This window comes from Hydra vulgaris, chromosome 06, assembly GCF_038396675.1.
Source record: "Hydra vulgaris chromosome 06, alternate assembly HydraT2T_AEP".
Lineage (NCBI taxonomy): Eukaryota > Metazoa > Cnidaria > Hydrozoa > Anthoathecata > Hydridae > Hydra > Hydra vulgaris.
In genome coordinates this window covers 46952501-46969893 of record NC_088925.1, presented here as the reverse complement: position 1 = coordinate 46969893, position 17393 = coordinate 46952501, and the positions used below count along the sequence as shown (strand labels likewise).

At 28.0% G+C, this 17393-nt stretch overlaps 1 protein-coding gene and 1 long non-coding RNA gene across 6 annotated transcripts in view; both read right to left on the bottom strand.

Moving 5' to 3' along the window:
• Positions 1–475: 475 nt before the first annotated feature.
• On the bottom strand, positions 476–4384 carry LOC100213257 (cAMP-dependent protein kinase type II regulatory subunit). 5 transcript variants are annotated; one of them, XM_065800328.1, is made up of 3 exons: positions 4153–4384; positions 2907–2965; positions 476–2179 (listed from the first exon to the last, which is right to left on the bottom strand). In XM_065800328.1, the coding sequence occupies exons 2-3, from the start codon at positions 2908–2910 to the stop codon at positions 1149–1151; spliced, it is 1035 nt and encodes a 344-aa protein (XP_065656400.1). In that variant the 5' UTR covers positions 2911–2965; positions 4153–4384; the 3' UTR covers positions 476–1148. The 5 variants fall into 5 exon arrangements, with proteins under 5 accessions (XP_065656400.1, XP_065656404.1, XP_065656403.1 ...); XM_065800332.1 differs by lacking the exon at positions 2907–2965 and having other exon boundaries at positions 4153–4261; XM_065800331.1 differs by lacking the exons at positions 2907–2965; positions 4153–4384 and adding an exon at positions 2418–2555.
• Positions 4385–6172: 1788 nt separating this feature from the next.
• LOC136081914 (uncharacterized) overlaps positions 6173–17393 on the bottom strand; it is a 39973-nt gene continuing 28752 nt past the window's right edge. Inside the window, exon 4 of the long non-coding RNA XR_010639242.1 lies at positions 6173–6765. This is a non-coding gene — a long non-coding RNA (uncharacterized LOC136081914). The remainder of the gene's footprint in view (positions 6766–17393) is intronic.

The following is a 17393-nucleotide window of genomic DNA, read 5'->3' as shown; positions in this document are numbered from 1 at the left end:
TATAAAGATTATTTTTGAATATCTTTGATTTCTATATATTTGATAAATATCAAATGTAAAAATAAACACTTATAAATAGAATGAGTTTATAATAAAGAATTTCTCAAACTCAAAATAATTTTCTCAATTATTTTTGTTTGTTTTTATGTACCGATTTCTTATTCGTTATATGCTGTATACAACGTCGCATTAAATAAAAAAGATGATTGAAAATAATATACATTGAACGTTGCAGTTCTATGTATATTATTTTCGATCTTGTTTTATATGATGACGTCATCACATAATTAATGGATCAAAGTAATAACTTATTTATCAATAAAAATCGGTTAACAAACTACAATTATTTACACAAAAATATTTTTCGGGGATACTATTCAAGATGAAGTTTTAATAAACAGTTCAACAGCTTCTTTCACTTCTTTTTCTTTTTATCCTTTTTTTATTTATTTATTTCGGTTAAGAAAAACAACTGTTTGATATTTTTATAAAAAACTGTCTGATCTATTCTTTAAAAGTAGAAAAAGATCATAAATAAAACAATTAACCAAAGCAAATATAAAAAAACAAAAACAGCATGGGACGCATAAACGGCACCGAATAATTAATAGAATACTAAATTTGGTTCTGTTTGCTAAGGAAGGACTTTTCGCAAAGGGTTTTTTAGGCAATTTATTTACAAATTTTTGATCGTATCTTTATTCCATAAAAAGTTTCATTCAATGTTTGTAACAATCTATACAACGTTTAAGAAACAAGGTAAGAAATGTTTTTAACTACATTTTGTTATTTGCAAAATAATCAAAACTTTGATAAAAAGACTTCAATGGGGTTTCTGAAGTTAATTCAATAGCGTTCATTCGTTGACAAAAACCTTTTTCCATCTGCCTATTTAGCTTTGATCAGTTAATTTAAAAAAATAGTTGCGACAAGTCAAAACTTAGTTCCCTCTGCGTTCATATATAAAAAAGATACCCCTTAGCGTTCATAAGTAAAAAAGATACTCTTCAACTTTCATTTTTTCAAATTTCAAGTAAAAGATAACTGTAACGATATAATACATCGGATAATACATAAGCGAATTAATATCTTTTAAAAATACTAATTCTATTATTTAAAAGTTTTATGAGTTTTTTCACGTCATTATTTTATTTTTCTTCGTAAGTTATTCCTTCTATGCCTAGTCTTTTACGTTCCTCTTCATATTGTTTAAGATTTCGTTTCATAATATTAACGCAAGGTCCCAACAATCTTTCAAAAGCATGAATGTTTAAGACAGCACACTTTGTGTTGTCCATTGTAGCATATACAGATGCTACACGAGGCTTTTGCAAAATCAATGCAAGCTCCCCAAAATATTTTCCTTTTTCTAATCGGATTATTTCCTTTTTAATTCCGTCACTATTAACTCGTACAGCTACTTGACCTTCCATAATAAAATACATTTTAGAGGCCTCTTCTCCTTCTGAAATTATCTTAACTTCAGAGTTAAAAGTCTCTACGTCTAGTGCGTCCGTCAAATTCATTAGCTCATAAGAAGTAAGAGACTGGAGCATCGAGACCGTTTTAAGTAGTTCTTCAAACAAAAGTCTTTTTTTTGCAGTTGCTTTTACCACGATACGCTTAAAAGTTTTTTGGTCTAAACCCCACAAGACTCCTTCGCTTTTAGCAATTATAGTTGCGTTACGAGGACAATTGTATAATAATGCTAAATCCCCAAAAAACCCTTTATCTTCTAACGTAGCCACTATTTTTTCAGCACTGTCTTTTTTAACGTGAACATCGAATATCCCTTTCTCAATAACATAAAAGTTGTCACCATCGTCACCTTGTTTAATAATAACATCACCTTTATTTACTTTTTTTTCGAACATTGCTCCGAAAAGAACTTTGAGTTGTTCCGCATCACAACTTTTGAAGAATACTATTCCACTCGCGGCGTCGTTCAAGCATTTCATTTGTTTTTCAGTTTTAGGATAATACACTATTGCTTCTTCCTCTTCGGTATCTTTTGATGGATCGTACGATTCTGCAGCTACTGCGGTTCTTCTTCCGCGTAAAATGGGGTTTTGAAACGATTCTTTGAACATTTTAAAAGAACTGTCTTCAAATTTTTCACCGTTTGGTTCTTTAACGAAAGAAAATGTTTTTGTTCTTTTAAATTTTGCGCTTTTGTTACCTACAATTAAGAAAATATAACAAAAATAAAACCTAAATGTAAGCTATATACTTTAAAAAAAATGTTTATTGAATTAATTGTTCGAATTTCCATCACTGACCAACTTACTTACCAGCTAAATTAAAATTTAAAAACAACTTTGTATTGTAAATTGTTAGAATATTTACCACTTTTTTATGTTTCAAACATTATTAATTAACTCACTTTTAAAAAAAGATGTCTTTAATGCTATAAATACCTCAGTGTATTTTTCAAGTTTAATGAAGACTAAACAACGCTTCTACTTTTATTGACTGGTTTATTTAGATTGTCAGGGGTTTTATTTTCCGAATTTTATTTTAATAAATAATGTTTTTCTTATCTTTTCAATTTCATTAACGTTGTCAAGTAAATATTTTATGCGAATAGTGATAAATGTTTAAAATCTATTTGAGACAAATGTTGTCAACTTGTATGAATTCAATAAAGAATTTTTTACATTATTTATGAATATTTTAACTGTTTGTTACAAAGAATTATTACACAATATCGCGTGAGTTATATAATAAACAGCGCGTCATTAAGTACGCAATTATTTTTTCACTCTTATCTGAGCGTCAGATCGAAAAATCTTTTCATTAAAATTTGATACGCAACAAAGTAACAAAGTTCAGACTCTAAATATACAGCATAGGTAAATGAAAATAAAATAAAATGTTTTAAGATATCCTATAATGAAACAACATACCCATGAAGATTGCCGTTTCTTTCCTGATCAGTTTTTGAAAACGATAGAGCTTAAAGAATCTACAAAAATACATAACACTTTAGAAATTCTACTAACTATTTGTAAGGCATGAATAGAGATCGCTGTGATTTTGTTTATTTTTCAATACAACTGAATTATTTATACATGTTTATGTTTTCTAACAACTTTTATATCAGACTCAGCTTCTTGATCCATTTCTAAGTTGATGCAAGTTATTTTCTAAGTTAAAACAGGTTCTATTTGATATCATTTATATATATATAAATATATATATATATATTTTTATTTATAAATTTAGATAACTGTGTATTTTAATTTATACCTCTGTCATTTTTTATTAAAATAGAGCTATATTATTTATTTATGTCATATACAAAGTTTATTCTTCATTTATAAATCATTTATTTATAATCTACACAAATTGATTCATTAATTGCAACACGCATAACTCAAACATCGAAAATTGTATATATATAAATAAATTAATATATAAAAACAATATAATATATAAAAAGCAAAATAATTTAACACTGCTTTGTTTATTAAAAACATTGACAACTCCATGTGTGAATAAACCAATTCAATTAACGAATATATAATATATATATAATATATATAATATATATATATATATATATATATATATATATATATATATATATATATATATATATATATATATATATATATATATATATATATATATATGTATGTATATATATATACACACACACACACAAAGTACAAGACCATGGATATCAATTTTACAGCTGTTTTTTTAAAAAAGGAGGTTTCTATTAAGCGAGTTGTTCCTCCTTTAATCAAGCAAATACAAAGCTGACAAATTATGTTTAAAATAATGCTAAAAAAATATATTCAAAATAATAATAAAAAGAAATTAACAAGAAAAAAAGAAACTGTAATTATTTTAATTAGAGTAGTTTTTATTTAGAAGAAAACAAATATGAAAATGGTTTTATTTGAGAAACGCGTTCGAACGTTGTAAAATATTTGGCTAAAAATTATTCAGGCATAAAATAAACTTTAACAACAAATATATTTTAAAAAATTAATCATGTAAGATCTTTTAACATATATATATATTTTTTTATTACTAAAAAAATACTTCCTATACTTTGTCTAAATTTGTTTCAACATATACAACAATATGTTTGTTTTTTTTTAAAAAAAAAAAAAAAAAAAACAATTTTAGTTTTATCATTACCTGTTAAAAAAGCAATTTTTTATTATGTCCAACTTTAATGATGCCCAAATGTTTCTGTAGAAATTTGTGTTTCCAAATGGTCATACTTTTTTATGAAAATCATTTTTTTTTATAAACAGAATAATATTATACAATAACATTAACAACAATAAAATAAAATTTAATGAAAATAAATGTAGTTTTGAAGTCGGTTTTTGGCAGTTTGAACTGTCGGTTTTTTGCTTTGACCTTTTTAGCATTAATCTTTCAAAAAATTTATGAAACAACTAACGTCTTTCTTATATATCGGCTTTCTGACATTTGATACAAATTTATTGATTCTTTTTTTTTCCATATAACAACACCACATAACATCTAATCCTCACACATCTTGTTTAGTAAGTAGTATTTAAGTAAGCAGTATTTAGGGAGTAAGTGAAGCTACACTTACTCCTATATAATGACTAAAAATTTTACTTTTTTATATTTTACTTTAGAATAAAAAACGTGGTTTCATAATAATCTATAATATGACTTTGTAATGAGTATAAAAAAAAAAAAACACACGATAAACTAAATGTTTACATCTATTTATAGATCTTTCTTACTTGTTTTTATAATGACGGCAAATTTATAATATTTAACTGAACTGAATGCTGTAATGAATTGTTAATCTACTATAGATTAACAATTGATAAACGAATAGCCGTTATAATTGTGTACGCCACCTACATGTGGCAACGAGGTACTTTAAAGCTACACAAATTTAAATGATGGCGTCGTGTTAAAGTTGCTGTGGTACATACATTATACCACAGCTTGTTTTGCTGAAGGTGTTGCAATGTGTTTGTGAACAGTTTTTAGCCGTGTCATACCAGGTAACTCTAGTAAGGGAAATCATATACTGATGTATAAATGCTATTTTTTAAATTATAAATTTATAAATAATTTTTTTTTTCATATTTAGTTTCAAATAACAGGTGGAGTGAAGAAAATGAAGTTTATTTTTAGTAAAACAAATAAAAAAGATCACTAAATAATAAATAAATATATTACTAAAATTACTAAATTACTAAATATCTAGTATAAAACAAGTTATATACAAAGCTACGTACACATATTTTTACATGATGAAATTTAAAAAAATCAAAAGTCGTGACTAAGTTGTCACATAAGCATGCAACAAAATCACTTGCTTCCTGACGACGTATCTAAATATCCGAAGCTTGTCATTGAAAATGTTTTGTCTACTTCAAAGATATTTTTATTTTGTTTGAGAAACTTTTTTTTTAATCAACATTCTAGTTTTAATAAAATAATCTAAAAGTCTATTCGCAGTACAGTGCGAATGGAATATATCCAAAATAGTCTAAAGTAGATGCTTTGGCTGACTTTTAGGGAGAACATGCAGAGAGTTGTACATACAAGGTAGGAGTTGATTTAGGTTACGGTTATATTTTTAATTAAATATTTTTACATTGGTACAAAATGTACAATCCTGCAACTCTTTTTCAAAAGGATGCTGAAGATGTTTTTTACGTATTTCGAGAGAAACACAATACAAAAATATTTACTTTTTTAAAAACAAACGTCTTTAAAAAAAAAAATGATATCTGTGAATTTCTTCATACCTCTTCAAAAATATTACTCAATAACGTTTATAGAAACCTAAACTAATCAAAACTTAATTTACGTAATTCGAAAAAAACGCAATACAAAAATATTTACTATTTTAAAAACAAGCTTCTTTAAAAAAAAAAATGATACCTGTCAATTTTTTCATAACTCTTCATAAATATTACTTAAAAAAATCACTTTGACTTTTTTTCAACTCCATGCTCCTGTACTGTAGTTTGATGAACTTTTACCTAAACAACACGAAATTAACTATTATTTGCATATCATTTGAAAAAAGTTCACCCCGCCATTGAAAAATCAATTTTGACATAAGTACTACTATGTATTACACAAAGTTCTACTACGTATTACATAGTTGTACTTATGTCAAAATCAATTTTTCAATGGCGGGGTGAACTTTTTTCAAATGATATGCAAATAATAGTTCATTTCGTGCTTTTTAGGTAAGATTTCATCAAACTACAGAAGTATGGGGTTGAAAAAAAGTCGTAACCCTAATGTATATAGTTTAGTTTGGTTTAGCTTTTTCAGTAGTCAATAATTCAAAACATTTACAAATATCCGTCAGAATTTTTCAAGTTTAAAAAAATAAAAAAACAATGTTTGCTTCTTTAATATGCTGCATCAGGCACCTCTATACTGACAGTCTTTGATACTCGTGCACAACTGCCACACAAGTAGCATACTGCAAAAATATGAAATAAGACAATATGCTTTAATGCTTCTCTTTTACCGATTTAGATCGCATTGATTACTGTTTATAGCAGGGTATTAGGCTGGGACACAACACGTTTTGTAAATAATTTCACATAAGACAATCACAGAGTATAAAAAAACAAAAATATGAAATATTATACAACAAGTTAAATGAACATAAAAAAATAAATATACGAAGCACATATTTAAATCCACTTACTATAAATTCGAGTCACTGTTATTTAATATATCAAACCATAGCCGTGGTAAGGTACTTCTACCCCAAGACAGTTTAGGGTCCTAAAAAGTATATTTTGAGTGCCTCATTATTATAAATCGTAATAACATTGCAAAATAAAAGTCTGCCACTTGTTGCCGTCAAGTAGCTGAACATTTGTCGGTATATCTTATTTAGCAATAAAGTTGCGATACGTAGCTATCGAAATATCTGAAATCTAAGGTGCGCTATAATAAGATCGTAAGGACTTCTTAGAGTACCTATATAACTGAAAAAAAATCTTTAATTTAGTTGCTAGCTCATTCTCCACTGAGAAATTAGCTTATTTCCGTTGGGAAATTAATTACATAAAACATAAACATAATTAGATAAATATAATAAATAGGAGTAAAAAATATATTAGATATATTAGAGTAGTTATAAAAGATATTACATATAAAAATTAAGTGTCTAAGTACACTTCAGATGTACTTAGTTGTCTAATTTAATAATTCCTGGATTGTTGGGTTTTTTGCTTTTGTGTGTGTGCGAGTGTGTTAACATAGTGGCGTTGTAAAACGTTTATCAAACTGACAAATCTTAGTCAAATTTTAAAGCTGGAAAATTGTTGCAGTTTGAGGTTGCCTGTTAAACAATGGTATAAGCTGGGATGAGAATGACGAAACAAGCTCGGATGATAATGATAATGGCTTGGTTAAAAATAATGAAACAGACTCTTTGTGTAGTTTTTTGTATTTTAAAAATGTTCAAGTTTTTCTATTTTTAAAATTTTTTAAATTTTAAGACAATTTTTAAATAAGATTTTTTTTTTTTACCATGACAAAAATCTTAAAGTTTGCTTTTAAATTATTTCAAAATTTAAAAAATTGGCTTTTTTCTCTTTAAAAAGAAAGCTATCCACAATATGATGTAACGCATTTTTAAATTTTTTTTTTTTACTTTTAACAAATACATATTAGATATCGACGGGAAAATAAAAGTAGAATGATTTATTTTGATTCGCAACAGGTTGACATCAAACTTTCCTAATTTTTATAATGATATAAAACACGGTATATATGTAAAGGATAAGGTACTGCCTAAAGATGATAATAACACACAATTTTTTTGCACAAGTGAGTTTAATAATAACAAAGAAAAAAAACTCTAAAAATCATATTCGTCTTAGAGCCTAGTAAGTAGTTTGCTTTTTTTTTAGAACCTAGTAAGCAGTTTGCTTTTTTTTTTATATTAAATGGTATTAAAACTTAAGTGAGTTTTTAAAAAATCCTCAAAACAAACCAATGAGGATCGTAATAAATGAAGTTTCCAGGTTTCCCCTTTTTCAATTACGCCTTGCATAAATCAAATAGTTATTTACGACTAGTTTTTGTCTATCCAGTGGGCACTAAACGTAAAAAAGATATCTTTGAACGATCAAAAGACGCGTTTCTTTAGGTCCTGTGTCCATTGAGGTTCTGACATAATTCAATATTTGATTTCCATAAATCAAAAAACAAACTGAAACTGAAAAGAAGCTATAACGTAGAAAAAGCAATAACGTAAAAGAAGCAATAACGTAGTACTCTATGTAGTAATCTATTCCAAAAACACACTAATGTAAAAGAAAATCTTTTGTTTTTTGCAAAAGTAACACTTTTAAGTTAACTGAAAGAATGTTTAGAAAAAAAAAGTAGCTCGTAAAATTAAAAAAGTTTTATTTTAAATTTTGTTTTACTGCTTTTGATTGATAAAAACGTTTTTTTAACTAAGAAAATGATTTAAACTAAGATTTTTAAAAAAATTAAATTTAAAAAAAAATTAGATTTTTTAAGAAATAAAGTTTGTTACTCTTACATAAAGTTAGCTAATATAAAATAAAGTTAGCTCCTATTACATAAAGCAAGCTGATATTAAATAAACAGTCTTTTAACTAAGAGCGGTTTTGGTTTTGATTTTTTTTGTCTAATTTATACTAAGCTTGTGTTAAGAAACACAAAGCTAAGTACTTTTGTTACATATAATACTAGAAATATTATTTCACTATAGTTTTCGAAGGATTTTTTACAAACACACATACATACATACATACATACATACATACATACATACATACATACATACATACATACATACATACATACATACATACATACATACATACATACATACATACATACATACATACATACATACATACATACATACATACATACATACATACATACATACATACATACATACATACATACATACATACATACATACATACATACATACATACATACATACATACATACATACATACATACATACATACATACATACATACATACATACATACATACATACATACATACATACATACATACATACATACATACATACATACATACATACATACATACATACATACATACATACATACATACATACATACATACATACATACATACATACATACATACATACATACATACATACATACATACATACATACATACATACATACATACATACATACATACATACATACATACATACATACATACATACATACATACATACATACATACATACATACATACATACATACATACACACATAAAAATACATGCAAATAATGCGATTTAAATATTTATATTTATTATTATTCTACATTTTTATAAAAATACTTTAAATATTTCTGTTTTTTGCGCTCTCATCTGTAGAGACTTGAAAACTTCCAGAATGTTTAGGATAAATTTCAAAGTATACTTTGAAATTTATATTTTAATTGAATAATTTTAAAATAAATTTCAAACTAGTTATTTTAATAAATGCTTTGAAATTTATTTTCTTCGCTGTTATTACTGGTATTGCAATTATATTTTTTATTTTTTTTTATTTTAACCTTAGTATTGTTAAAAAATTGTTTTGTGTTGTCTATTATTTGTAATAAACTATATAAACTATTAGTTCAAATTTTTAAACCGCGCGCGAACAGTTGATTGCAGCGGTTGAGAGCTAAAACTTGAATGTTGTTTAAATCATAACAATAGTTCATTGCAAGTTATAAAAATCATAACAGTAATCCATTGCAGGTTCTTTAAAGAAGGTAAGTGTTAGTTTCATTTAACATGTTTACACAAATAAACTTTTACAACGGATGATCTTTTGTACCTAATTTTCGGATTTTATTGGAAAATTTTCAATTTTTGATTCAATATGAAAATTGATAGTTGTTTATTTATGCATTATCATAGAATAAACAAATATGCATTATCATAGAATAAAGGAATGATTTGAGTGTTTCTGACGGCGACAAAGAAATTTTAACTATTGAAATTCTAAACAATCAATCACAAAACATTTTACTGAGCTGTTGCTATAGGCCCCCAAATGGTGTGGCCGAGAATATGAGCATGTATTTTGAAGAAAATCTTATCAAAATAGGCATTCTTGAAAAAAAAAAGAATTTTATTCTAGGGGATTTCAATATGAATTGCTTCCATTACTTTACGGACATTAAAGTTAAAAATTTTTATGATTCTATTTTTGAAATGGGAGCCATTCCTTTAATAAATCGCCCTACCAGAGTAACTCGTAAATCGGCTACTCTAATTGATAACATTCTAACAACTGATATTTTTAACAGTGACTTAAATAAAGGTATTTTAAAAACAGACATATCTGATCATTTCCCTATCTTTTTAATCATAAGCTTCAACTCTAAAATTATGACCAAAACTAACATAAAAGTTAAATTACGCAACTTTAACCAAAAAAATGTTGAGCAATTTAAAACACAATTATCATTACTTCATTTGAAGAACATCGACTTTAGTGATAACGCAAACAAAATTTACGATGATTTTTTTAATACATTTTACTCAGTTTATGATGCCAATTTTCCTTTACATGAAAAAACATTAAATCAAAAAAACATTAATTCTCCCTGGATTACCAAAGGTTTAAAAAAATAATCAAAAGTTAAGCCGAAATTATACATAAAATATCTAAAAAACAAATCATTCGCCAATGAGAAAATATACAAAGACTACAAAAATCTTTTTGAAAAAGTTCGAAAAAACTTAAAAAAACATTACTATTCTAAAATTTTCAATAAAGCCAAAAATACTTGTAAACGCTCCTGGGAAAAAATAAAAGAAATTATCGGTAAATCAAAACCGTGCTCAGGTTCCCTGCCACACATGATCAAGGTAGATAACAATAATATAGTTAATTCTCAAACAATAGCTCACGAATTTAACAAATTCTTTGTTGAAATTGGCCCTAAACTATCTAAATTAATTCCTAACACGGAAACATCATTTAAAGATTTTCTAGTACCTATGGATAATTGCATTCACTCGGATGAGTTATCTAAAGAGTTACTATTTGATGAGTTCGAAAAAGCCTTTAAAACACTAAAAAAAAATAAAGCAGTTGGACCGGACGAAATCAATGGTAACATAATTTTAGATTGCTTTGAACAATTAAAATATATTCTTTTTAAAGTCTTTAAATCATCAATCGAACAAGGAGTCTTTCCTGATCAATTGAAAATTGCTAAAGTTATTCCACTATTTAAAGGTGGTGACAAATCTGACATTAGTAATTACCTGCCTATCTCTATCTTATCTATATTTTCAAAAATACTAGAAAGAATCATGTTCAATAGAGTATTTAATTATTTTAGTTTAAATCATTTATTATACAACAATCAGTTTGGCTTTAAGAAGAATAACTCAGCCGAGCATGCAATTATTCAGTTGGTACGTGAGATTTCCAATTCTTTTGAAAAATCTCAATTTACATTAGGAATTTTTATCGATCTTTCAAAAGCATTTGATACTGTGGATCATGATATTTTACTTTATAAACTTAATTATTACGGAATAAATGAAAGAGTTAGTAAATGGTTTCAAAGTTATTTATCCAACAGAAAACAATTTGTTTCTTGTAATGATCTTAATCATACACAGTTTTTAAATGTTTCCTGTGGTGTTCCGCAAGGTTCCATCTTAGGCCCTCTTTTGTTTTTAATATATATCAACGACTTGCATAAAGCATCAAATCTTCTAAGTATTATGTTTGCTGATGACATAAACTTATTTCTATCTAACAGTGACATCTACCAACTATTCTCCGTTATGAACAAAGAACTTCAAAACATATCTAAATGGTTTAAAAGTAACAAATTAACATTAAATGTAAACAAAACAAAATGGATTTTTTTCCACCCGCTCTCCAAAAAACGTTCTCTACCCCAAAATTTACCAAAAATTTTTATTGACCATAATGAAATAAAAAGAGATTCTGTAACTAAATACCTGGGGGTTTTCATTGACGAGAACATCACATGGAAACATCATATTAACTATGTCTGCTCGAAAGTTTCAAAAAGTATTGGAATTCTATAAAAGGCGCGTACTCATTTAGATAAAAATAATTTAACTAAACTTTATTAATCTTTTATTCATAGTTATATAAGTTATGGAATTATTGCCTGGGGTAGTACTGATCAAAGCAAGTTACAATGTCTCCATCGCCGTCAGAAACATGCGATCCGTGTAATTAGTTTTGCGGATCGGTTCTCAAATTCCTCAATATTTTTCAATCAAATGAAATTCCTCAATGTTTATAAACTAAATCTATATAAAAATTTATCTTTTGTTTATATGTGGAAGTATGATTTATCTCCTTTAATTTTTAAAGACCTTTTTATTTTGAAACCTTTAAGCAAGTTTAACATGAGGAATAATAACTATTTAAATAAACCACTCTGTCGAACAAAGTTCAATCAATTCTGTATCACTTATCGTGCAGCTCATCTCTGGAACAAAATTATTTTGCCTAACTTCGGCTTACCCCTAACTTATTCTGTTTTTAAAATTAAATTAAAAGATCTCATTCTCTCTATTGAAAATATCTTAGAATATTTTTAATTTGTCTTATGATATATAATAATTTTGAAATGTATGTTCAATCTTTGTTTTATACCTGTTGACAATTTGTTTCTATTTATCTAAGTACTATTTTAATAATTTTTATGTTAATTTTTTACGCTCTCTTATTGTAAAAAGGCGTTTTTATAATACTTTACGTACTCTGTTTTGTAAAAGGCTTCTGACGATACGATCATTTGATCTTCTTTTAGAAGCCTTGTTTGTATTTGAAAAAAATATGTAATTTATATATATTACGTCAAATGTAAACAAAAACTTACGAAAAAAAATAAAAAAATAAACCATGCCACGATCTTAGCTAAGCGGGTCAAACAAAAGAAAACTAAACAATTAAGCTGCCCATTTTGAAAAAATTCCCAAATTAATTTCATTTTTCCAAGGGTCTGTTTCCTATCTTTATGATCCAGTGAAAAAATTGAAACTGTTAATGATGAAATTGTAATTAATTATTACTCATTGTATGTTTCATCAAATTCTAAGCATTTTGAAATGGATATTTATAGCAGTGTTAGAAAATTTGCAGGTTTAATCACAAACAGATAAAATTAAACATTTCGACAGCAGTGATTGTCCTGCTCATCAAAATGAATCAAACCCTCTGAATGATAGCTGTTCGAATGATCTTAAGCAACACATAGATAGATCTGATCCTCTTACTTGCAGAAACAAATCTACTATTGTGAAGAACTATTGTTCAACCAATCCTGAAAAGTGGGGCAATTTTAATAAAGATGACGTCAGTTTTTGGATTAACCGTAGTCGACAAGAGTGTCAAAATCATTCTAGACCGTTTGAGTGTTCTCGTAGATTTTACAAAACAGAGTTCAAGACACGGTATTGTTTGGAGGTCACATTTTATAGTAAAAAAGCAAACAGCGGAAGATTCTTCCGAGAATGGCTCATCTATTCTTCAACAACTGATTGCGTGTACTGTTTCCCTTGCAAACTTTTTATGTTTAACGAAAAATAAAACAAAGTCACTAGCGATGGATTTAATAATCGGAAGCATATTTTTCAAATACATCACCATGAAAATTGATCTCTTCACAGAGAATGCATGTTGACATACATGCTCTACTGTGTGTGACATTTTCAAATTTAATTCCAAGCTAATTTACGGGAAAGAAGTATTGAATCGTCACCACTCATTATAACGTTATCTGAACAATGTTTATCTTTTTGCGGAACAAACAAGTATTTTGGTGTTCCAGATAATGGGAACTATTTGGTTTTGCTAGAACTTGTTTGACCCATTTTTGAAAAAATTACATCGCAATATATGCGGATAAAGGTAAAGGAAATCCATCTTACTTATCGAAAACAATGTTTGAGGAGTTGATTAATATAATGGGAGAAAAATTGCGGAGATTTTAAAAGCTTGCTATTATGTATGTATGTATGTATGTATGTATGTATGTATGTATGTATGTATGTATGTATGTATGTATGTATGTATGTATGTATGTATGTATGAATGTATGTATGTAATTATGTATGAATGTATTTATGTATGTATGTATGTATGTATGTATGTATGTATGTATGTATGTATGTATGTATGTATGTATGTATGTATGTATGTATGTATGTATGTATGTATGTATGTATGTATGTATGTATGTATGTATGTATGTATGTATGTATGTATGTTTGTATGATACATGTATGCATATATCGTGAAATTCAATTTGTAAACACTACCTTTGAAAGAATTGACTGGTTCAGAATTCATGGCGTCTAAAGGTAGCGCATTCCATACATTGGTGATGCAATTAGTGAAGAAATTGAATCTTTCTTTGCAGTTTTTAACCCTTTGACGTTCAAATCAAAGATAATGTCCACGCAAATTGCTTTTTTGGAAATCGATGGTGCGTAGACTAGAGGGTTCTCAAAATTGATTTGATTTATACATTTTGAAAGTTTAAACTGTTGAATCAAATCAACTTGAACTCTCCTTTCCTTAAGTGTAGTTAAGTCAAGATGACGTAGTCTTTCTTCATATGGCAAGTGCATTATTTCCGCTATTGTTTTAGTGGCTTTATGTTGTACTTGCTCTAGAATAACAATGTCTTTTTCCTCGTGTGGTAACCAAGCCTGGATAGCAAATTCTAGCCGGGGTCTTATATAGGTTTTGTAGAGTACTTTTCACAAAAAGAGTCCACGACTTCTAAATATTTTCTTTAGTCTACCAAGTTTACTGTTGGCTCTTGCTGTTGCTGATTCGACTTGACAGCTTACTTTAAGATGGTCTGATAGAAGTACTCCCAGATCATTTTTGTGTTTAGTGACGTCCAGTTAATTTCTGTTTCCACTCAAGTCAAGCATCAAATAATTTTTAACAGAATTGGAATTACCACGCCCGACGTGCATAACTTTACACTTATCGAAGTTGAGAGACATATTCCATTTACATGAACAATCTACTAAGTTAGGGGAGAACGGGGTGAGATGGAACAAAAAAGTTTGCTTGCGTGCTGCGCTTTAAATTTTCCACAAAAACCATACAAATTGGTTTGAAACTATAGTCCAATGAATTGTCATGTTAAATTATTTCAAAACCCATTATTTAACCATCAAATTAGGTTCAAGGGCTTGGTTTTTTAAAGTGACACTGCATGTCCCACGTCACCCCATGTTGGGGTGAAATGGGACAATGTTTGGGGTGAAATGGGACAAAAATAGAAACAAATAATTTTAAGCATTGTTTTATTGTTTATTCTACTCCTTATAAAACATAACAATACACAAAATTTATTTATGTTTAACAAAAATAAAATACCATTCTAAATGCATTTGTAACTTTGTTCAACAGGTTGCTTGATGTTTAAATGGAGTCAAAATTACGTTGATGTCTGGGGGGGAAACTTTTTTTCTTTTTCTTATCTTTATCTTCTTTTTTTTTTACATTCTGATAAACTTTCAACTAGTTCATTTCTTGTTGGTGTGTCAGTCAATACCAGAGACCTAGAACATTTTCTTTTTGCACTTTTTCTCTTTGCCACCCTTTCATCCGCTTTTGGAAATTGCCTTATATCTTCTGCTGTCCAATGGTAGGCAGAAGTGCTGATTTGCTGTTTCTTTTCATTAATAACTTCAGATACAATACACAGTGATGTGGGGATTGTTTGTTTGTCGGAATTGTCAACTGCTGGAATTGCTCGATCAGATACATAAGAACATAAAAAGTTGACATCACTGAAAACATATGGATCGTACGGGAAAATGTCAGCTGCTTTAAAACCATTTGGAATGTTTTGGGAAGTAAAGGCTCTCGTATAAGCTATTCCTAAATTTTCAGAAATGTCATATATCGTCATAGGAGTATTTGGATGTGCCTTTGACCATGAATTACATGTAAAATTTCTTTAATTTCCCAAATACTGATCTGTTAAGTGGATGGAGTTTGTGGCTGCAATGGGCTGGCAATGTCAAGAGCACAACATTGCTTTCCTTAGCTTTATCCATCAGTTCAATCGATATATGAGTTTTGTGGTTGTCTATTATTAAAAGTAATGGATGATCCTTGCTAGGATGTCCATACTCCACAAAATGATCAAACCATTTCAAAAAAAATTATGTATTTATCCATCCACTAGAATTAGCATCACCTTTTGTACCTGTTGGTGCACCTTTAAGCATATGACTACGAAAGTGGACACGAGGAAATATCAAAAACGGTGGAATAAAATTTCCAAGGGCATTAATGCAACCCACCATTGTAACTAGGGTTCCCCTTTCAGCAGAAGTTACTAGTCCTACTTGCTTTACTCCTTTACCAGCAATCACTTTCACTGGCTTATGAACAGTTGTCAGACCTGTTTCATCAATATTGTAAATGCAATCAGCAGAAAAGTTATAGCGCTTCTGCACACTGTCAAGGTTTTTGAAGAAAGTATCTACATTTGTGTGATTGAAACTAGTTGTTTGACTGAGGCTGGTAGCTTCTGGCGTGCGAATAGATAATTTTGTACGATTTAAAAATAAATAAAACCATTCAGTTCCTGCTGTTTCACTCTTTTTCCAGTTTTCTGGTTTTTTAATTGCATATTGGTATGCAAGTTGCTTTGTTTCTCTAACATCAAGCCCATAATGCATATTAGAAAACTGTTAGATTTTCGCATATTCGCAAGTCTGTCATCAGACTCACCAACTGGTGTGCTGCTCTATCAGGCTTAAAAAATAACTTTCTTTTAAATAAATGGCATATTAAGAAAAAAGTGGGTTTAAAGTTTACGAGTTTAATCAATTTGAGTAAGTATATCAAAATAAAAAAAGAAAAATTTTTTAGGAAAATTCCAAATAAGCGTTTTACTAGAGAACAAACTTAATACTAAATTTATAATTATTTATTTGTTGTCTTTCAACTGTCATTCTTTTTTGTGTCAAATTATTTTGTTTTGAAAATATTTAAGAAGTATATTACTTCACATTTCTAAAATATTCATAAAAAGTGAAGCTCATATATGAATTCTTTTTCATTTTCCCCAAGATATTGGGGAAAGTGCGTAACCGTAGCACAATGGTTAGCGCGCTTACCTCAGAAGCTAAAGATCCGTGGTTCAACGTCACCTATGGGTAAGTTTTATAACGTTGGTGAGGAAGGAGGCGTGAATTTCCTTTCAAATGCTCTTTTGCGATGCTCTGTGATAAGACCGTAAGGACATCTTGGGGCACCTATAATAAAACTAAATTGATAATAATAATAATAATAATAATAATAATAACAATAATAATAATAATAATAATAATAATAATAATAA